At 47.2% G+C, this 22,047-nt stretch overlaps 2 protein-coding genes and 1 pseudogene across 5 annotated transcripts in view; 2 read left to right on the top strand and 1 right to left on the bottom strand.

Moving 5' to 3' along the window:
• Window positions 1–55: 55 nt before the first annotated feature.
• On the bottom strand, window positions 56–7,436 carry ZKSCAN4 (zinc finger with KRAB and SCAN domains 4). Its single transcript, XM_059399637.1, has 5 exons — window positions 6,804–7,436; window positions 5,204–5,348; window positions 3,989–4,071; window positions 2,577–2,700; window positions 56–1,704 (listed from the first exon to the last, which is right to left on the bottom strand). The coding sequence occupies exons 1-5, from the start codon at window positions 7,236–7,238 to the stop codon at window positions 845–847; spliced, it is 1,647 nt and encodes a 548-aa protein (XP_059255620.1). The 5' UTR covers window positions 7,239–7,436; the 3' UTR covers window positions 56–844.
• A 6,213-nt stretch (window positions 7,437–13,649) lies between these two features.
• Window positions 13,650–15,470, top strand: LOC132017695 (NKAP-like protein; annotated as a pseudogene).
• Window positions 15,471–19,520: 4,050 nt separating this feature from the next.
• ZSCAN26 (zinc finger and SCAN domain containing 26) overlaps window positions 19,521–22,047 on the top strand; it is a 10,815-nt gene continuing 8,288 nt past the window's right edge. The window contains exon 1 of one of the 4 annotated variants that reach the window (XM_059399644.1): window positions 19,521–19,605. The gene's annotated coding sequence lies outside the window, so the exon portion shown is untranslated. The other 3 variants (XM_059399647.1, XM_059399645.1, XM_059399646.1) reach the window with 3 other exon arrangements.

Below are 22,047 nucleotides of genomic sequence, written 5' to 3' on the forward strand. Positions count from 1 at the left end.
AGAAACAAGCTATGGAACATCATAGAAATTATATCAAAATTCATAACCAGTTGGATCTGACTTGATCAATCCACTTTTTATTTACCTGTGAAAGGTTTCCTCCTAAAAAGTAGCAAAATTAATGTGAACAAAATGGAGTTACATGGATGAGCAGTCTCACCGCGTCTGAATGATCAGCTGCTTAAGGCATTCGTCTACAAGTACTAAGCTGGTGAAGAAAACGGATTCCCCGACCCCAACTCTGACAGTCCTGTGTGAGTGGCAGTAAATGCACAACTGACCCAGGATCTAGAACCTCAGAGAATCTGACACAAACGTAAGTGGCCTTAGTTAGAAAGACCTCAGAAATCCAGACCACATTTAGAATTTCAGAGCTACGGATGTCACCTCACTGGTATATTTAATGTTCATAAGCACCTGTACGCAAGGCACAGTGGGGGGTGTAAGAAGTCATGGATCTGACCGAATGATGGAGGATTCTTCATAGGCAAAATGGTCAGAGCAGCAGCCCTCATCAGAGCCATCTACATAGGAAACGTCATAATGTGCTGGCCAGAGGTGCTTAGCCGGTCTGGAAGCCCTTTTCAGTTCAGTAGGTGATAATAAACGTTTCTGGTCTTACCCCTTCCAGACTACTCTCCCATAGCCTCCTGTCAAACCAGCTGTTCCTCAGCCACCTTCTAGGATGTAGAGGAGAATCCATCTCAGCCAGACTCTGCATCTCCTGCCACAAGATGACGGGAAGTGGTCAGTCAAGCGCAGCCCCGGGTCTGTGATCAGGAAGGGCTGGCGAAGGATTCGGTTCAATGAGGAACGAGCACCAACTCTGCCGTGTACAACATGGTCACTGTGATGGAACTTTTTTTCCGACGTGGCTTCTCCGATGCTGGACAAGGTATGAAGTTCGGGTAAAGCCTTTTCCACATGTGTCGCACTGATAGGGTTTCTCACCAGTGTGGATTTTTTGGTGTTCAATAAGGCTTCTGTTGCGAGTGAAACTTCTCTCACACTCATGACATTTATGAGACACAGGAGCCTCATTTTCCCACTGGCCTCCCACCCTCCCCCGACTCTCCCAGGTCTCTGCACGTTCGGGATCCTGCACGTTCCTATCACCGTGGATCCTCTGGTGTCTCAGGAGGTGTGAATTCCGCCTAAAAGCTTTGCCGCACATGCTGCACTGGTACGGCTTCTCCCCCGTGTGGATTTTGTGATGTTCCAGGAGGCTGCAGCTCTGGCTGAAGGTCTTCCCGCAGTCCTCGCACTCATAGGGCTTCTCCCCAGTGTGGGTTCTCTGGTGTTTGATAAGGTTTGAGCTGTGACTGAAGACCTTGCCACACTCGTCACACTCATACGGTTTCTCGCCGGTGTGGACTCTCTGATGGATGACCAGGGCAGAGCTCCCGATGAAGGTCTTGCCACAGTCTTCACATTCGTAGGGTTTCTCTCCAGTGTGGATTCTCCTGTGCTTAGTCAGGCCTGAACTCTGAGCAAAACTCTTTCCACATTCATGACAATAGTGCCGCCTAGGTCCTGTGTCATTTTTCTGCTTTCTTGGTAACCTGCCCTCCTGTTCGCCAGCTTCTGCGCGGGCGGGAGCCGGGGCAGTGTCTTCACCCACGGGGCACGGCACTTCCCCAGGCTCTTGCCCTGGATGTTGCTCATCTGGGGGTGGGTCCGCGATCTCAGCCTGCATGGCACCACCTGAAAGAACGAGTGGTCAGACCGGTCGGGTATGCCCTGCCACGGAGTTCCTCAGAGGCCGGGATGAGGATTCCGGGCAAGGATGAGGATGGAAGTAAAGGGGGGCGGCGGATGCTGGGGGGAGACCGGAGAACAGGCACGGGGCCGTGAGAAGCAGGGCGCCCCCTGGGACGTGGGGAAAGTGGTGAGGACTGTGCCAGGGACACACGCAGAGGCTCCAAGTCCTAAGGACGGAGGCAGGACCCTGACTGGGGCTGAATGCTCAGAGAGCTGGGCGGAAGGTAGCAGGAAGCAGGCAAATGTAAGGACTTAATGAAACATTCTGTAAAAAACGGGGCAAGTGGGAACCAAGAAACTGATCCGCGTCAGGGACACGTGTGGTCACTCTGACCCCAGGCAGGGACCGGCTTCGCGGCTGACAGAGCTGACCTGGCACTGCCACTGCACACCACAGAGCCGTGTGAGCTCTGACGAGTCCGGCTGTTGCCCTGTGTCCTGATCTCTAGGTCACTTCTGCCACCCCTTCCAGGTCATTTCTTGCTCTCATGCTCTACGGTCCTGTGGCCCGTCTCCTGAGGAGGACTCAGTCTCCTGTCGAGGTTGGCATCGGGCGGGGGATCAATACTGACTGCGCAACTGCTGCGAGCGAGGCTGGGGGTTGCATCTGCTGCATCCCATGTCCCCTGCCCAGAATGCTGGCAGAAGGAGACGGCGTCATGGGGGTTAAGGAGCTGGTCACGCTGTAGTTAAGAGCGGGTTCAGAAACAGTGGTTCTGGATGCAAACAGCTCAGACAGCTTCTCACAGCCCAGTAGCTTCTGACCAACAAGGGGAGCCACGAGACCCTAGCAGAGAACAGCACCCATGTCTTACCCAGGGGAGTCAGGCCGCCGCAGTTCTCCTGCCTTTCCTCTCCGTGGAAGCTCCTCCAAGATGAATCCAGCTGTGTCCACGCAAGGGAGGAAGCCAGGGCCACGTCTTCCATCTTCAGCAAGCCCTGAAACAGCACACGGTCCCACCTAGTTCCTCTGCCCCAAAGTCCCGCCCGCAGCTGGACACAGGAGACTCAATGTCCCCTCAAACGGTTGTGCCAACCATACCAGCGGAGGAATACCCGCCTCACTGGTCAGCAGAACAGCACGGAAGTAAAGAATGAGAGAACCCGTGAGGGTGTGTTCATCAGTGTCTAGACAAAAGAACAGGCAGCCTAGTGAAAGGCCTGGAACCAACGGAAATGTCGCACGAGATTTCTGGTGTGATTTTCAGCAAGGTAATGATGGGGGCTCATTGACATGAATGATTATTAAAATATAATGAAATGAGGGGCGCCTGGGTGGCTCAGTGGTCAAGCGTCTGCCTTTAGCTCAGAACATGATCCCAGGATCCTGGGGTCGAGCCCCAAATTGGGCTTCCTGCTCAGCGGGGGCTCTGCTTCTCCCTTTCCCACCCCCCTGCTGTGTTACCTCTCTCGCTGTCTCTCTCTGTCATATAAATAAATAAAATCTTAAAAAGAATAAAATACAAAGAAATGTAGGTCTGAGGTGAGGACAGTCAGGGAAGAAAGTGCAACTACAGAATCTCGAGGACATGAGGAACTGGATGAGAAAGTAAAATCCACGTTAAGTAAAGCTTGCTCAGATTGTACTATTAGTTGAGAAAAATACACATGCCCCATCTTCCTCTCAACTTTTAAGTTCCTTGAGAGCCAGAGACTGTGTGTTTATACCCTAGTCATGGCATTTAAAAAAAGAAAAAAAAAAAAAAAAGAAAGAAAGAAAAAAATAAAAACAACAACTTGGGGCGCCTGGGTGGCTCAGTCCATTAAGCCTCTAGCTTTGGCTCAGGTCATGATCTCAGGGTCTGGGATGGAGCCCTGTGTCAGGCTCCTTGCTCAGCGGGGAGCCTGCTTCTCCCTCTGCCCCTCCCCGCTCTCGTGCTCACTCTCCCTCTCTCTCAAATAAAATCCTTAAAAAAAAAAAAATCCCACTTCAGGACAAAAGCACCATCACAACAAAAGCTTCAGCTTGCATTTGCCGAATTGTACTTCTCGAAGAAAATGGAAGGGGCTGACCAGAGAGCAGGGAGGGTGTGGAAGCACAGACAGCGCCCAGGCGAGTCATAAAATAAGAAAAGGCTCCTCCACAGGCACCAGAACGTTAGACCATGACAAGCGACACTGGCATGCATGAGAAACTTAAAATCCCACCTAGGACTTGCGTGGGTGTAGGATGTAGGGCGGGAGAGAGGGACCGGGAAAGGTTGCACAGCAGGGGGTTCCGGCTCACCTGGGGCTCTGGGGGCAGCCTGGCAGCCACCACTGCGTGTCCTCTGCAGCGCCCTCCTGGGGCAAGCCCAGGAACCTGGAGGACTAAGAAGGAAAAACGCTCTGGAGGAGATGGACCCTGGCACCCAGCCTCCCTGGCCTGTGGATTCCAAGCTCAAAAACTGGGCCAGGAAATTCCCCAGAAAATTTATACACAATGTACTCCTTTCCCCAGTGCCTGGTCCTGCCAGCTCCAGCCCTAGGGCCGAGAGAGGCGTGGTGTGCTGCTGCAGATATGCAGGCAGGCTCCTCGGAGGAACTGTGACAGGAAAGCAACATCAAAAGAAAACAAAGCTTTCCATTTGATGATCTTTAGTCTTGAATTTTGTCGAAAGAATGGATAAGATTTTTGGTGAAGTAACTCTTTAGTAGCTTTTAGGGTGTTTCTGCTTTGGTTTTAAAAAACTAAGAGATGAGGCTAGACCTAGAAATAAGAAAATGAAGGTTATTTATATGGAACTTGCTCAAATCTGAGAGAAGTAAAGGGTCACTTCTGGTTTTCTTGGAAGAGCTGAACTTTGCAAAAATTAGGGCAGAACCTCTGTGGAGAAAGACTGCACGTTGGTTGGTGTGTCCCAGTGCTGTGTGTCTTGGGAATACGCCCTCATGCGCACAGCAGATGGGGAACACCTGGGAACATATGGTGCTTTCCCGTGGAGTACTTCTCTCCCTGTCCAAGTTACAGACCAATGGTCGAGAAGATGTATACTCTGACCTGCAGCATTCCTACAATGTCTGCGATATTATGGCGGGCTTTACATTTCTTGCCTTATATTCCTCACTCACTAATAACTAAAATATCATTGCTTTCTTTGTCATTTTCCCTTTTAATGTAAGCTCCAGTGGAGCAAGAGATCTGTCTTACTGACAGCTCTGTCCTGGTGTCAGAACACTGGCTACCACATAGGGCATCTCCACAAACTCATGTTAAATAAATGGAGGTCACGTTATTAAAAAAAATCAATTCTTTCCAAATGCCAATTTTAATAGTCTTATTTACTAGGTCCAGGTTTGGTTAGGAAAGCTTCCCACCATTGTCTGAAATTTCCCTGTTGTCTCAGTCTCAAAGTAAAGTAGATCTCTGTTGAGCATATAAAGCACCTGTCAACAGATCTGTCTTTTAAATGAAGCTGGACGAAGGCTGTAGAATTCAAGCTGCCCAGGAGACAACACTCACCGCTCTCTGCTGAGGCCTGGGATCCCAGAGATTCGCGCTTGAGCAGAGCCTTCTTTGGCTGCAAGTCGGTACTCCAGGGCCTCTGAGCTGGTGTCAGCATTGCCATCTTGCAACAGAGCAGCTGCCTCTGGTCACCACCGAGGACCTGGAAGTTTCACTTACTGATTCATCAGAACTTCTAGTATGCTTTCTCTGTGCTAGTACTTTCTGTTTTCCAGGCACTAGTTCTAAGAACCTTATGAATCACGATTCATTGAATGCAGGTAGCAACAGCTCTATGAGCGAGGAACTACTATTATCTGTGCTTTTGTGCTGAGGTAATGGAGGCCCAGAGTTGAAGCAACTTGCCTAAGGTCACCTAGCTTATCAGTGGTGATGCTAGTGGGGGGAGGGGGATCAGGCAGAGGGATCCCAGAGCCCATGCTCTTAGCCACTATCGCGTGCTCCCTCGTTATATACACTGTGCTTTTTGGGAACTAGTGTTAAGTTCTCGGAATTTTTTTTTCTTTTACTGAAAAGTAAAAATAATAATTTCTAGCTTACGAGGTTTGGAGGACTAGCAAATAGGATGACAGCATATGAAATAACCTAACACAGGGCCAGGGATATAGTATGCCCTCATTAAGCAAGTTTCTTTCTGGGCTTTTGTAATTAGTTCTGAATTCACTTTAGTGATCATAAGCTTATATACAGCTTAGAATTTCCACATTTTATATATAAAATTCACAACCTGAAACCAAGAGACTTGAAATGAGTTTTCACTGTTACAGGGCTTGGGGACACTATGGCCAATTCAAAAGCTTGGTCTCAGGGCGCCTGGATGGCTCAGTGGGTTAAACCACTGCCTTCAGCTTGGGTCATGATCTCAGGGTCCTGGGATGGAGCCCAGCATGGGGCTCTCCTCTCAGCAGGAAGCCTGCTTCCCCTCCTCTCTCTGCCTACTTGTTATCTGTGTCAAATAAATAAAATCTTAAAAACAAAAAACAACGAAAAAAACTTGGTCTCCTGGTCACCAGTTACAATGTCCCCTGGAAGGCACAAAAATACAGGATAATGCACATGGAAAATGGTCCACAAAAAGCAGGAAGATGCAGATAAAAATGAACCCAGAAGTTCCTAACTTGTGGTTCGTGGACTCTCTTCCAAGTGTTCTATGAATGTAAACAGGAAATATATTTCTATTTTTACTAGTGTCTAAGCAAAATTTAGCAATTCCTTCACTTATGAATGGAAGCAACAAATGAAAGTGATATAAACCTAAGTAGGCAAAACCAGGCACAGGCTGTCAAAGGCATTCAGCACCACCATAAAACTCTACGTTACTGGGCCTGACCGGGTCTTACTATTTAGTGCATTAATTTTTAAAAAGCACATATATCACTAATTTGTTTCATGCTCTGTTAACTGTGTTTCAATATTAACTGAGTTCTTCCGTAATCCTTCATGTTCTTAAAAATACCAGCACTCCGAAGGGGCAAAGAGGTTTACGATACGAAAAGACACTGAGAACTTGTGGGTCTTCCAGAAACGACCCTCACTCCGATGCTGAGACTCAGGGAGAGACAGAGCTCGTCTCTGACACGAAGCCCTCCGCCTCTACCTGCGGCCCTGGCTCCTCCAGATGCCTCTGCAGATACTCCAGGAGCACCACCACCTCGTCGCCGCTCTCCGGCTGCTGCTCCCGCACCCAGGCCTGCAGCTCCTCGGGCAGGATGGTCAGGAACTGCTCCAGCACCAGCAGCTCCACGATCTGCTCCTTGCTGTGCGTCTCGGGCCGCAGCCAGCGTCGGCAGAGCTCCCGCAGCCGGCTCAGCGCCTCGCGGGGTCCCTGGGCCTCGGGGTAGCGGAAGCCCCGGAAGCGCCGGCGCGAGCGCTCGGGGCCGCGGGCCGGGCTGCCCGGCGCGCCCGCCTCTTCCGCCGGCGCGGGAACGTCGTCGTCCTCCACCTTCACCGTCAGGAGCCCCGTCAGGAGCCCCGGCCGCTCCGCTGCCGCGCCGGCGTCCAAGGCCGCGCTCGACTTGGACTCTCGGGCCATCTCGGGCCTCCCGCCGGCGAGCAGAGCTGCTTCCCCGGCAGTTCCTCGAGTGCGACGTCGCCGCCGGCCGGCACGACTGCGGGCCGCACCCCGGCCGCGCCCCCTCCGCTGCCGCCCCGAGGCCCGTAGCCCCTCTCCCCGCGGCGGAGCGGAAGGCGCGGGCGTCCGGCCGCCGAAGCGCGCGCAGCCCAGGCACCGGAAGCGGGTCGCCGGAAGTCAGGGGGCGTGGACCCGCGAGCACGCGCCGACCCGCGAGCACGCGCCTCTCCGCGGCCCCCGAGTCTGACCCTTCGGCTGCCGGCTCGCGGCGGGTAGGCTGCGCTCGCGGCGGGAAGGAGGAAGGGACGGCGAGCTCTGCAGAGGAAGGACGACCTCAGCGTGAAATCCGGGGGCTCTCGTGTCCACGCGGCTGTCGAGCTGGCACGCACCGGACACTAACGTTCCGAAGCCCGGCTTCCTCGGTGTTCTTAGATCTCCCGCAGCAGGGCCTGCAAAAATAGCCGGAGCCATCACCGGCGCCTACTTGGAAGAGAGCCGAGGCTGCCCCTGGTCCTTGCCTGCCTCCGGCTGTCACCCTCCATCCTGCCCTTTACGGCCAAAGGCTTGGAAGAAATCCCTCCCTCCCCCGTCTCTGGTCCGCTGCCATTCATCCTTACCACACTGTCGGCAGCAAGAGGCCAGCAAAGCCATTCCGACCCCTCCAGCCATTAACTGTAAGTCCCCAACGTCCCCCACCCGTTACCACTTCCCGTTGTCCAGGGCCTCCTTTCGGCAGTCAGGCTTATGCTGCCCCCTACCTCGGGGAACTTGGTATCCCTGGCTGCTTGGTATCCCTACTCTCTCAGGCTAGCTTGCTTCTTGTTTCTTCCCAGTTCCCATTCCGAGTCTAGCTCAGTGAGTAGATCCACAGACTCAAGCCAAGTTACCTGGGCTCATCATTCTGGCTTTATTTACCACTGACTAGCTGGGTGACCTCCGTTAACTACATAACCTTTGTGCCTGACCTGCCGAGTCTTAACTAGGGGTAGTAATAGTAGGTAAGGATGTTGCGAGCAGTGAGTTTTTGTGTGTGTAAGGTTCTTAGAATATTGGCTGATCTACAGTAAGCTAGGGCTTCACTAAAATGGAAGAAGATTCCTTTGAGCCAGAGGGGACAAGGCTTAAGCCAGAAGTGAAAGCAGTTATTTCGCTGGACTGAGATGTCGGTAAGTCCTCTTTCTACTCAGTGGAAGGCACGTTTGGTAGAAGTTTATAAAGTGGAAAAATACCATGCCAGTACCTTCCCGAGATTTTATTCCTCAATCTGTCCCTCTGCAGTTCAAAGGGTAGCAAGGAAGGGATAGAACTTAAGAAAACGAGAGGTCCCAAAGGCTGTTACGAATGAGAACTACTAGAAAACATTTTTCTCCTGATGAGCTGCCACAAGAGGTACAAAGCACTGCCATGAGGTATTGTTGGCAAAATAAGTGAACCTGAATCAAATTATGTTTCTAGATCCTAATAGTTGCATATAGGTGAGATTCAGAAGCAATTGTTAGCATTTTTCACACTGCTCAGCATATTAGAATTACTGGGAAGCATTAAAACATCCTGATCTTGGTTGCAACCAAGATCAACTAAATCAGAATGTTGAAGGATGGAACTCTGGTGGGCATAACCATAAAATTTTCCTAGGTGGGGCGCCTGGGTGGCTCAGTTGTTAAGGATCATGATCCCAGGCTCCTGGGATCCAGCCCCAGGTCGGGCTCCCTGCTCAGCGGGAAGCCTGCTTCTCTCTCTCCCACTCCCGTGCTTGTGTTTCATCTCTCACTGTCTTTCTCTGTCAAGTAAATAAATTTTAAAAATAAAAATTTCCTAGGTAAGTGCAATAGGCAGGTACGTTTGAGAATTAATGAGTTCAATGATACTTAAAAGAAGCAATAAATAAAAAAAAATTCAGAATGTGGGGTATTCCACAGGACCGAAGAACCTGGATCCTCAACAGATAAAGGGCATTTTTTGAAAAGGCAGCTGAGAAAACAGAATTAGATTAGATTAAAGGAGACCGAATAGATATACCTGCCAACACAATGTAACCATTATTCAGAATCTGATCAGAACAAAACAACTGTAAAAAATACATTTGGGTCAACTGGGAAAACTAAAACATAATGACATTGAGGAGTTACTATGAATTTAGTTGTCATAATGATATTTTGGTTATGTGAAGGAAAAAAGTCCTCATTTGTTAGAAATTTATAATGAGGTACTTGCAGGTGTAATATGTGGTATAATATCTGGATTTGCTTTAAAATACTCAGAACTAGGGGCTCCCGGGTGACTTAGTTGAGCCTTGGACTCTTGATCTCAGCTCAGGTCTTAAGGTCTGAGTTTGGGCTTTGTGTTGGGCTCCACACTGGACATGGAGCCTTCCTTAAAAAAAAATGAAATACTCAGAACTAGAGAAAACACACAAAAGTACCACAATAGCTGTTGTTGAAGTTGGGCAAGAGGCATAGGAGTTCATTGTAATATCCTCTTTACACTTTTACATATTTGAAGTTTTCCATAGAAATCTGCTTTTTAATTATACAAAGTCCTACCTTCTTTCTTGAATATTGAATAATTCAGTCCAAAAGCCTTTAAGTGTTGCCAAAGGAAACTGTTACAGCATGAACTGTATATAGTTCCAAAACTATACAGTGTTTTTCCTAATTCTGTATCCTCTGTGTGAGACTATAGGTGATTCAACAGAATTTCTTTTATATGTTGCATCGGGAAAAACAGGATGTTTCTTTGTCTACACCTGTTGTTTACAGAGCTGTGAGTAGGGTAAGGTGAGAGAAGCATTTAGGTCACAGAATTTAAGACAGTGGATGTGTCCTTTAATTTGGGCCCTCAGTGTCTCTCTCACCTCGTCCTAGTCCCTGCTCTGTCCAGTAAACATTTTTAATTTATCTCTCTGCCCCTTCCCCTCCTTGCTAGGAGTCTCCCTCATGTCTTCACCCTTTATTTCTAACTTCCATTACCAGTCTCTTTCCTAGAAACTGTACGTTTAAGCAAGGGTGTTGTTTCCCTTGCGAGAGAATCCCTGGTTCATTCATTCAGCCCGCTGTGTTTATTTGATTTCACACCAGATACAAAGTGGAGTTTGGGAGAAACCACGAAAGAAAAGTGTGGTTCTTGGCCTTACGATGCCTAGAAATGTATCAGGGGGAAATCAAAAGGCAATACCTAAAAACACAGAAAGTCACACTACAAAATAAGAATGCGCAGAGAAGAGGTTGAATATGGCTTTAAAACCACTGTGGGGTCGCCCCTTCAACAGCCTGCAGTTAGGGGCGCTGGCCCTGGCGCAGTCCTCCTGTCACAAAATCGTAAGAAAGAGAAAATGCATTTACAATACTGCACTGCATGGACATTCATTGCAAAAACAAACAACCCGTCCGCCGCCTCCCCAGCGTGTTGGTGCCCCAGACTGTGGGCAGCGCTTTTCCCGGGTGGTGTTCCCGGCCTGGAGGTTGGGCTCAGCAGCCCGCCTTCCCGCCTGCAGGTGCACCCCCATGCCCCTGGGGCGGCCACGGCCACCGTGCGAGCGCCGCCTTGCCGAGTGCTCCCTAACCAACCCGCGGCCCCTACGGTCCGGCCGGTCCCTGGGCCTGGGCACGTCCACCGGGTGGTCATTCCTGGGGCTCTGGGGGCTGCCGAGGTACTCAGAGGGCAGCAGAAGGCCCGTGCAGACGGGTGTGCAGTTGTCAATAAATGCGTTGAGACCCTTGCTGTCAACTCTTATAAAACCGCGGAATACCGGGGTGGGGGTGGGGGGCCCGCGCAGTTCAAACCGTGTTGTTCAGGAATCAGCTGTCTTCTTTTAGTCGCATTGCATCTGCCCGTATCAGGGGTGATGCTAGGAAACGGGCTGCGGTCATAATCGAGGTGTTGGTGTGCTCTTCGCAGCATAAACTTAGGCGACCACGGGCATATCCGATAAGCTACCCCTTGTGGAAGCGCCCCGTGAAATGTCGTTCAGAGCACTATGTGTAAGCGCGCACTGTCAGGCAGTGTCCGCCTCAGTGTGAGTGCCTTTGTTGTCGCTTGCGGAGGAAAGGTCACTAAATACTTGTAAGGCAGCAAGTATGAAGTGATTTGGAGGGATGTTTAATTCCAGCTTGTCCTCAGAGTTCTATATAATTTGCTTGTTAGCAATTTCCTAGTCATAAGTATAGATTGTGATACTTTTCATAATGTGACATGCTTTCTGATGAGATACTGCAAAAAGTTTATTTCTTCTGTATAATCTGCCAAACAGAATTACCCTAAATCTAATCACGAGGAGAGGAAATTATCAGATGAATTAAATGTTGGACATTTTATAAAACATCATCTTGGACCCTGAAAAACTGTGTCAAATAATTTTTAAAAAGTGGAAGTGGGGGGCATCTGGGTGGCTCAGTGGGTTGAGCTTCTGCCTTCCACTCAGGTCTTGATCTCAGGGTCCTGGAATGGAGTCCTGAATCCCACTCTCTGCTCAGGAGGGAGCCTGCTCCTCTCCACTCCCCCCTTCTCTGCCTAACGTGATTTCTCCCTCTGTCAAATAAATAAATAAAATCTTTTTTAAAAAGTGGAAGTGGGAGTGTAGGGAGAGAAACCATTCTCCATTAAACAGAACAAGGAGTAATCACAATCAAGTGCAATGCATGAAACTTAATTGGATTTTTAAACCCATTTTAAGGACATTATGGGAGCAATTGAGGAATTTTAACATATCCTACATATTAGACACCACCACCTAACGTTTAATAATAATATTAAAGTTTTTAAGAGGAAAAATGGCATTGTGATTGTGAAGGAGAATGTCCTTATTAGACATTGATTACTGAAGTATTTAGGAGTGAAGCTTCATAATGTCTAATTTTCCTTCAATTGAGTAAGAACCACAATCCTGACAATCAGTGAATCTAGGTAAAGGATTTTACCTAGATCCTTTACAGGTGTTTAACTTTTCTGTAGGTTTGGAAGCTTTTAAAATAAAAATTGGGGGGGGGAAATTTATGGAAAACAATTTTGAGAAATTTTGAAAAAGATAGTAAAATATTACCTATAAGAGCAATTTCATTTTATCTGAGCTTTCAACATCTGGTTATTTTCTTGATGATTAGAATGTATTTCTATTTAAAAACTACCTATTTCCTTTAAATAAAAAAAGATTTGTTTATTATTTGCGAGAGAGCACATGTACAAGCAGAGCTAGGGGCAGAGGGAGAGAGAGAGAGAGAGCATCCTTGAGCAGATTGCCCACTGAGCGTGGAACCTAATACAGGGCTTGATCCCAGGACCCCAAGAGGACAACCTGAGCTGAAATCAAGAGTTGGATGCTTAACCAACTCTTGGCTAACACATCAACCCACGTGCTCCCCAAACTACCATATTTTATAAAAAGATTTTCAAAAACATTTTAGTGCTCTATCTGAATGAATATTTGCTCATCTATACATAAAAGTAAGAATATAATAGCTGAAAAAGGTATGGTTGGCATTTATTTTTGTTCCTAGCTGTGTATTTTTTGTACCACTGCTTTCTCTACTAAGTCAGGGGTCTACTGTCTGCAGACCAAAATTGGCCCACTGCCTGTTTTTGTAGGGCATGAGCAGGGAATTATTTTATATTTTAATATTGTTGAGGAAAAATCAGATGAACAATAGAAATTTGTGACGTGAAATTTGCAGAAATTCAAATTTCGGTGTCTAAAAATAGTTTTATTAGAACACATCCATGTTGATTTACATATTTTCTATGGCTGTGTTTCCCCTGCAATGGTAGAAACCCAATTAAGCAAAATGGTATTCCTCAACTTATTTTCTTCCCATTAGAAGACCTGATTACAAAAAAATGTATTATTTTTAACAAAATTAAGTTTTTATTAAATTTCTAATCAAATACTGTAATTTCTTTCATTAAAAAACTTTAAAAATGTTTATAACACTATCACTTTGGGAAGACAAAAAAGCAAAAATGAAACAAAGTGATCAAAAGACATTTTTGCTCCCGGTAGGCACAGATGGGGTTCGCCGTTCACAAGAAGTTATTTCCGCCATGGAGATGGTGGACAGGCTTCTTTCTAAGGGATCAGCAAAGGAGCGCGGGAAGCAGGCAAAGCCCCCCAAGGGGCAGTGATAAAGAGGGCCGAAGGGAGCAAGGAGGAGTGAAGGGTATCAAGACGGTGGAAGGCGAAGATGCAAGCCGCACAGAAGGCGTTTGAGCAGTAGAGGGGTCACTGCTGCGAATCCTGGTTTGCGTGTCGCGAGGGCTCAGGGCCCCGCCGCAGACCCTGCGCACGGCGCAGCCTCGCCGCTCCGCCCGCGGTCCGGGTCGAGCCGGCGTCCCCTCGCCTAGCAACCCGCCGGAAGCGGAAGTCGCTCGTGCGGCCGGGCGGGCGGGAAGTGCCGGCCCGCGCTGTTTCTGTGGTAACTGCCCGGCGTTGGGCCCTCGGTCGCCGGTGAGGGCGTGGCTCATGGCCACGGTGTCCCGGTCCCGCTCTTCCGAGGACACCGCGGGCTCTCGGAGGTGGCGACGCAGCTCGTCGGGGAGCCCGCCGTCCGCGCCGGACGCTCCCCGTGGGGAGGCCGCGCCCGCTCTCGCTCCCGCGGCCGCGAGGGCTTCCGGCCCCCGTGGGGAGGCTCGGGCGTCGGCGCCTCTTGCCCGCTCGGCAGCTCGCGAGGGCGGCCGCGGCGTCCCGCAGCTGCGCGCTCCCGTCCTCTTCCGCCCACGACGGCGGGTACCGCTACGGTCACCGCCACTACGCGGGCGACCGGCAGTGGGCGGAGGAGTCCGCGAAGGACAAGGAGGGGAGCTTCCGGCAGCGGAGGCTGAGCGCGGATTGGCGAGCTGGGCGCTCCCGAGGTGGGGGCCGTCCCCACAGCTGCCTGAGCCGGACTCTGATGAGCTCAGCCCGTGGCGGGCGGCGAGGCGAAGGCTCGGACCAGCAGCTCAGACGCCAGCTCCGGAGCCAAGAGGAAGAAGACGAGTCATTCGAAAAGCCAGGAAAAAAGGGAGAAAAAGCCCAAAAGGAAACAAAGGAAGAATTCGGATCATAGTGCGGGGAATTCAGACTCCGACACGGGTTCTAGCTCGGACGCTGGTCGAAAGAGAGCCAGAAAGGCCAAGCAGAAGGAGAAGAAAAAGAAACACGGGGGGAAGAAACCAAGAAGAAGAAGAGTAAGGAGACTAAAAAGGAATCCAGCGACTCCAGCTTCAAAGATTCGTCAGGGGCGTCGCCGGACGGTGTCTGGGCTGAGCCTGGAAGGCGGCGGGTTCCGCGGATCTGACCGGCCCGGAAGCACCTAGAGGGCTCGCCTCGCAGGACCGGAAGCCTCTGCACGGCGGCCACGCCCTGCTCCCGGGGAAGGTGCGGCCCTGGCTGAGTCCGTGAAAGCTGGAAAGCGCATCCCACGGAGAGGTGAGGTTGGGCTGACCAGGGAAGAGATCGCGCCGTCTGAATGCGCAGGTTATGTTACGAGGCGTAGCAGGCATCGTAGAATGGAGGCCGTGCGGCTGCGCGAGGAGAGCCAGGTCTACAGTGCGGACGAGAAGAGCCCCGGCATCCTTTAACCAGGCGGAGAGACGGAAGGGAGTAAGATTCTACCAGTTTCCGAGAGATGGTGCACAGAAAGGCAAAAGGGAAAGATGACGAGTAAGGACTTTCTGTTGCTCAGCACGACTTGTAACAACGGTTTTATATGACCAAAATAGTGTGAAAAGACTTCATGGTGCTATTATATCTACTGTATATACAGTGCTACTGTATCTACTGTCTATCTACGGTGTTAGGAAGTCCTTCAAGAAAAAGCTGCTGCTTGAGATCTCTTTAACTATTTTGTTATTTTTAACTTAATATGTGCACATGGCTGAACAAATATTCAAATACTACAGATGGAGAGTTAATAAAAGGTCTTTCATCCTAGTCCCTGATTCTTCTCCCCAAAGAAATAATTTTTATGTCTTTTACGTCTGTTCATAAGTTCTGTGTATATACAAGCGTGTTGCAGGATCAAGGTTGGAGCTATTAACTGAAGGTTATTTTCCCTGTTGACCATGACCTCTGTCTCTCAAAGGGCTTCATGGAGCCCTTCATTTGCCCCTAAGAGGACCAGAAGAACCCCAGAAAGAACAAAGGATTCAACTGAGTGTCTCCTTCTGGTTGCAGTTAACAGACTGAGTTAACTAAAAATAAAGGAGATTTATTGGTTCATGTAACTGAAAAGTCCTGCATGCCTTTATGGGACTTTGACTTTTTTCTTTTCCCTGGGTCATTTCCCTCCTTAGTCTGGTTTCCTTAAATAACAAAAGGGGTTTCCATAGGTCCTGAGTTTGGTTATATACTTCCTGGTCCACCTCTGAAGCGTGAAAGAACATTTCTGTCTTGGCATTCCAAACAAGAATTCTGACACTGACCCTAATAGGAATAGCTCAGGTCACATGCCCACTCTCAAAAAAAGGTACTGTTGCCACAGAGATAAGCCTGTTTCTGGAACTGTGGTTACAGTCAATTTATAGGCTACATGGGGAAGAAGTGGATACCTGAATGAAAATCAGAGTAACGTTGGGAAGGTGTATAAGGAACCAACAAATGCCCACTATGGTTTTGAGTGATTTCTAAAAAAACAGTGCATGTGCTGAAAGCCACAATTTTCTTGTAGCTTGCTTTTGACTGTTAGAAAGGGAATACCTGGGGTGCCTGGGTGGCTCAGTGGGTTAAGCCTCTGCCTTTGGCTCGGGTCGTGATCCCAGGATTCTGGGATCGAGCCCCACATTGGGCTCTCGCTCGGCGGAGAGCCTGATTTTCCTCCTCTCTCTCTGCCTGCCTCTCTGCCTACTTGTGATCTCTGTCTGTCAAATAAATAAAACCTTAAAAAAAAGGGGGGAATACTTGTTGAGGGGGACATAGGGTTTATCCATAAAAATAGGTCTAAAAAAGAAAAGATGAAGGTCCATTGTGCTTGGGTCTTCCAAAGAGTAGATTAGGTGCCACTTTAGACTAAGAGGAGAAAGGGGAAAAAATGAGAAGGTATAAAGAATGAAGTCGGTGGAGCTTATGAAAAGATCAGATCAGGAGGGACCTCATGGACAACAAAGTTAACATTGAGAGCCTGGCTGGCTCCTGCGTTAGAGAAGATTTTAGAGTGAGCTCCACTCATGGTCTGTGATAAAGCTTTCATTGTCATCCAGTAAAATCTGCCTGAATCCAAGACTTCATTTTATCACTAAGCAAACTATCTCATTTGAAAAGGGGACTCCCTTTTCAAGGCTCAAGACCCTACTAAGCCCCACAGAACCTAAGGTGAACGAGTGGGGTTCTAGAATTTCACAGGACAGTATAATGTGGAAGGGCATCTTCATCCTAGTAGATGACTCAATTGGCACCAGACCACACTACCTTGAGCATTTCCCAGACTGTTGGGGAGCACTGGTGAAAGCCAATGTTACCTTTTATTATTATTACGAATATTATTATGTATATTTCTTTCTTTAGCAACAAACCATACCATATTTCACCCATGGACTTACATCTTGCTTTTTTCACTTAATCTTGGAGATGTTTTAATCAATGCATATAAATCTGCCTTATTCTTTTTAATGGCTTTATAATATTCTACTGAATGAAATGACTGTATTTTATTAGATGTTTAAGATGTTCCCTATATTTTACAATTACAGAGTACTGAATTGAAAATCTTTGTGGATATGTGAGAATATTATCTGCGGCATTCTTACCTAGAAATAGAATTATCGGATCAAAAAGAATTCTTTGGATCATCTAAAAATAGCCTCCTAGAAGTGGAGTTCTTGGATTAAAAGGAAAATATGTATTGGGTGTTTTTTTTTATGCTAGGCACTATGGCAGGTACTGGGTATAAGCCAGAGAGCAAGCGAAGTTTGATCCTTGAAATCACAACAGAATTGTACATTCTACTGAAGGAGACAGACCTTTAAAAATACCAGACAAATATGTATTAATTGCAGCATGCTATGAAGAAAATAAGAAACTAGAGACAATAATAGGGAGATGTTTTTGATAAGGTGGTCAGGAGAAGTCTAAGAATGTCACATGTTCTTTGTGCTTTTACATTTTAGTAGATTTTGCAACATTGCTTTGTAAATAAGATGTACCAGTTTACACACCTAGATAACTAACAATATTGTACTCCTAAACCTTTTGATCTTCTCCAGTCTAATAGGTGAAAAAAGGCATTTCCTTTTTTCTTTTTTTTTAAGAGAGAGCGTGACTGGGTCTGAGGAGGGGTAGAGGGATAGGGAGAGACAGTCTTAAGCAGACTCCCCACTGGGTGAGGGGCCAAACTTGGGGCTCAATTTTAAGACCCTGGGATCATGACCTGAACTGAAATCAAGAGTCAGATGCTAGGGGCACCAGGGTGGCTCAGTCGTTAAACATCTGCCTTTGGTTCAGATCATGGATGACTCAGTCATTACACATCTACCTTTGTCTTATGTCATGATGCTGGGGTCCTGGGATGGAGCCCTACATTGGGCTCCCTGCTCAGCGGGAAGCCTGCTTCTTCCTCTCCCACTCCCTTGCTCGTGTTCCCTCTCTTACCGTGTCTTTCTCTGTCAAGATAAATAAATCATTTTTTTTTTAAAGTCAGATGCTTAACCAACTGAGCCACCCAGGCACCCCTAGGGGTTTTCTTTACTTGTTTATTCATATGATGGTTTAAAGTTATAGATTTTTCTAATATAAAACTATGGGTTGGGTTTATTGGACTCATTTGTAGGTTTTTTTATTGTTTAGAACAATCACTGGTCACATAATTTTCTATTTAAAATTCAGAATAATGAGTAATATCTTGCTGAATGTGCAGAAGCAGAGAGAAAAGCAGAAAGCATCATAACAAAAAGCTAAGAACTGCTTTTTTATGCTATAACATGGTATTAACCATAATAAGTATTGCATGACTTGTAATGCAATAGTGCCTCAGCAGATCCTATAGAAAAGGAAGTTTTTATTTTGAATATCTTGAGAATGGACCTGATGAAAACATACAGACCACCATTTTGTTTATAAAAATGATAATCCTGGAAAATGAAAGTCTCAAATTTGAAAATCGATTTATAAAATTACCAACATGTAGTCTGTCCTATAAGATAGCATTTTTATTCATTCTCATCAACTCTACCCCTTCCAAAAGATGCAGACTACTTAAATTAAAAATTCAGACCTTGAATTTTTTTTAAAACTCTGGTAAACTACATTTTGATTTTCATGGGTTATTCAATACAATGCCAATAATCTAAGCCTTGATACTATGAGTGATGTTTAAGAAGCCAGCCATGGTAGAGTTTGAAAGGGGCAGTAAATTAAGATATATTTATTTCCTTTTTAAATTTTATTTATCCTTCACATAATTTTTTAAAAAATATATAAGCCCTTCTTTAGAAAGAAAAAAAAATCAGACATACGAGTTTTCTGTGCAAGAAAAAATGTTAACTTCTAATTAGTAAAGTATTTGCATTGACTACATTTGTTTGCCAAAGAGGTTCTAAGGTGAATTTATTTAATTGCTACTTCTGAAAGATACTTCCAAGCTTCTGGCACCCAAGGAGAAATGTTAACTCTGTTAACTCACCTTGTCCTAATGAAACGTGTTTTTTTCTTTTGTTGTGATAATTTCAATGCTGAAAACACTGAATAAATTACCCGTCCTAAAACAATTCATATATTTAATCATTTTTCAAAACTCTCCACTAATTAAACATTAGTTTGTTTAGATTTTTAAAAAGGACTTATTTTACTCAAAGACCATAAAAAACACTTTTTGGTAGGATGAACAAGAGGGGATATTTCTCTTTTCTTCTGTAGAATTATTTTGGTAAAGTGATATCTTGACGCTTTTTCCCCCCTGAAAACTACATTCACTGCAAAGTATGGCTGATTATACTTTTATAGTAATATACTTAATTTTCATTACCTTAAATCTTTCAATCCAAACATCGTTTCATTGTTCAATTTAATATTCAATTCTTGATACTATGAAAAAATGTTTAAAAAGCAATAAATTGACAGTGTTGTCATTGTGTTTAACGACTTTTTAAATTGGGGAGAAATGGAAAAGAATGTGTCTGTGTTTAATCTGTGAATGAGCAAAGTAGAAATGCCAGTTCTTCGCGGGAACACGAACCCGAACTGGCCCGTTTTCAGTCTAATAAGACAAACTTCGCGGTGGAGACCCGCCTGCGCACGCACCTGCGCGCCGCGAGTGGGCGGAACTCCGCCCCGCTTCGCGCGCCGGAAGCAGGACACCATGGAGCCGTGGTCCTCCCGCCGGCCTAGAGCGGAGGCGACGGGGAGCTGGGGAGCTGGCCTTGGTGCCGGGTGAGGACCGCGGAGCGCGCTGGAGCGGCACCGGCTGCCCCTGCGGGTGGGGGCTGGGTGTGCGGCGACTGCGCTGCGACTGGGAAAGGGTGGCAGCCCCGGGCTGGGAAGCAGCTTGTTCCCTGGGTGCAGAGGAGCCTTCTGCGACAGAGGGCCCGCAGGCCGGGGAGGGGTGGGCGGGGGCCTGGGGCGTCCCGAAGCTGCGGATCGGCTCCCGGGGCACAGCTTAAGATGCACTCGTGTCGCCCTTGGAACGCAGTTTTAAACACGGTTGAAGGTAGCCCTTAGAGGTAGTTGCTGGAGCAGAAACCTGAGCGACGTGAAAAGACCCGTGTGGCCTTTGGGGGCACGCACTTTCAGGCCGCGGGGAGCAGCGGATGCAAAGGCCTGCGAGCCGGCTTGGCTTTCTCGAGGAGTGTGCGGCGCGGAGACCGGGAAGGTAGACCCGGCGCCGGGAGCGGGGCGGGGCGCGGAGAGGCTGGGCGGCCGGTGGGCATTGTGTTGGGTAAGTCACTTGGTCTTTTCTCGGGGCGAAGGATTCTTGGAGGATTTTAAGCCGAGGGAAAACATGTTCTGACTTGGGTTTTAAAGCATCTCTAGCTGGGAACTCACGATAAGGTTCGACCCGAGGGCCGCAAGAACGGAATCAGTGAAGCTATTACCGGCACTTCAGTAGGAGATGAGGATTCCTTGGACTTGCATTGCTGTAGACGTGGTTAGTCGCGGTCAGGTTAATGGTCTGCCTGGAAGGTGCAGCCAGCAGGCGTTGCTGTTGGATCAGATGTGGATCACGAGAGAGAGAGAGAGAAGGCAAAGTTGATTCCAAGGGTTTAAGAGCTCTGGGAGGAAAAGATCTGACGTTGAGCTTTGGGATCTTGTGGAAGTTTTTAAACGCTCCATGTTTCAGTATCCCCTGTGCAGTGACGTTGGCACCTGTCTTTTTTTTTTTTTTTTTTTTTAAAGATTTTAGTTATTTGTCAGAGAGCCTGTGGGCGCGCACTAGCACACAAGCAGGCAAAGGCGGAGAGAGAAGCAGGCTCCCTGCCCAGCAAGGAGCCGGATGCGGTGGGGACTCGATCCCAGGACCCTGGAATCATGAGCTGAGCCGAAGGCAGCGGCTCAACCTACTGAGCCACCCAGGCGTCCCGACAGCTGTGTCTTGATACAGTTGTGTGAGGAGTAAATGCATTCATACTCAAAGTACATAAAACAGTTGTTTTGCCTTATTGTTTTATTATGCCGAGACACGAAGGGTATATGGGCACTAATGAGAAAAGAAATGGGGGACTTGAAGAGTGATGTGGAAAGACCCAGGAAGAGGAAATATTATCATGAATTTGAGGAACTGAAAGTTCATCAGAATAAAATTTTAAGCCCTATTAGATGTCTTTAACTTGATACTAAGGGTAGTGATAAATTACTTAATGCAGTGAATGCACAGCAGAGGCACAGTCCTTTCTCCTCTGTAGAAATATCACTGTTTGCAGTGTGGGAAATAGATTGGTGAGTCAGAAAGATCGTCACAGTAGTCTGGATGGGAGGAGATGGTGGCAGGGGGATCAAGAGGAGAGAATAGATTTGAGAGCTATTTAGGCAGAATCAATAGCTCTTGAATGATCTGATGCATAAGATATGAAAGTTGGCTCATTTATTATACTATTTATTATATATTGTGTTTGATGTGTTTAATCCTGTCATAGAAATGACCACCACTAAGTTAGCAAACTGTGTTATATTTCTGTATTTGAGTTCTCCAGAGAAGTAGAACCAATAGGAAATACATAGACATAGACACATAAAGACAGATTAATTATAAGGAATTGGCTTATGAAATTACAGAGACTGGCACGTCCTCAAGATCTGTAGGGTGAGTCAGTGAGCTGGTCACCCAGGAGAGCCGATGGTTTAGTTCCATTCTGAGTCCAAAGGCCTGAGAACCGGGGGATCCAATCGCACAGTTATTGGAGGAAGTAGGAAGGCCAGCAGGCTTGAGATCCAGGAAGAGCCTATGTTTTCATTTGAGCCTGGAGGCCAGAAAAGATCCAGTGGCCTGTGTGAAGGTGGTCAAGCAGGGAGAATTCTCTTACTTGGGAAGAGTCAGCCATTTTGTTCTATTTTGACCTTTGACTGATTAGACGAAGCCCACCTACATTTTAGAGGGCATCTGATGTAAATGTTCTTTAGAGTCCACTGATGTAAATGTTCTTCTCATCCCCAAACACCCTCACAGAAACCCCCAGAATAGTGTTTGATCAAATATCTAGGCACGCCATGATCCATTCAAGTTTTCACATAAAATTAACTGTTGAAATACCAAACTTTTATTTCTGGCTAATGATCATCACTTCCTTTGACTTTTTTATTTCTATTAAGAACAGTAAGATTTAACACTTTAAATTTTAAGTCCATTTTTTGACCAAAAAAAAAATATATATATATATA

The sequence above is a fragment of the Mustela nigripes genome, chromosome 5 (assembly GCF_022355385.1).
Source record: "Mustela nigripes isolate SB6536 chromosome 5, MUSNIG.SB6536, whole genome shotgun sequence".
Classification (NCBI taxonomy): Eukaryota; Metazoa; Chordata; class Mammalia; order Carnivora; family Mustelidae; genus Mustela; species Mustela nigripes.

Bases quoted from the DNA above. Each gene is read 5' to 3' on its own strand.
- ZKSCAN4 (XM_059399637.1), bottom strand. From the start codon at position 7,238: ATGGCCCGAGAGTCCAAGTCGAGCGCGGCCTTGGACGCCGGCGCGGCA. The intron at 5,349-6,803 runs GTAGAGGCGGAG...TGAAACTTCCAG, and splicing joins TGGAGGAGCCAGGGCCGCAG to GTCCTCGGTGGTGACCAGAG. The intron at 4,072-5,203 runs GTGAGTGTTGTC...TTTCCTTCTTAG, and splicing joins CCAGGCCTCAGCAGAGAGCG to TCCTCCAGGTTCCTGGGCTT.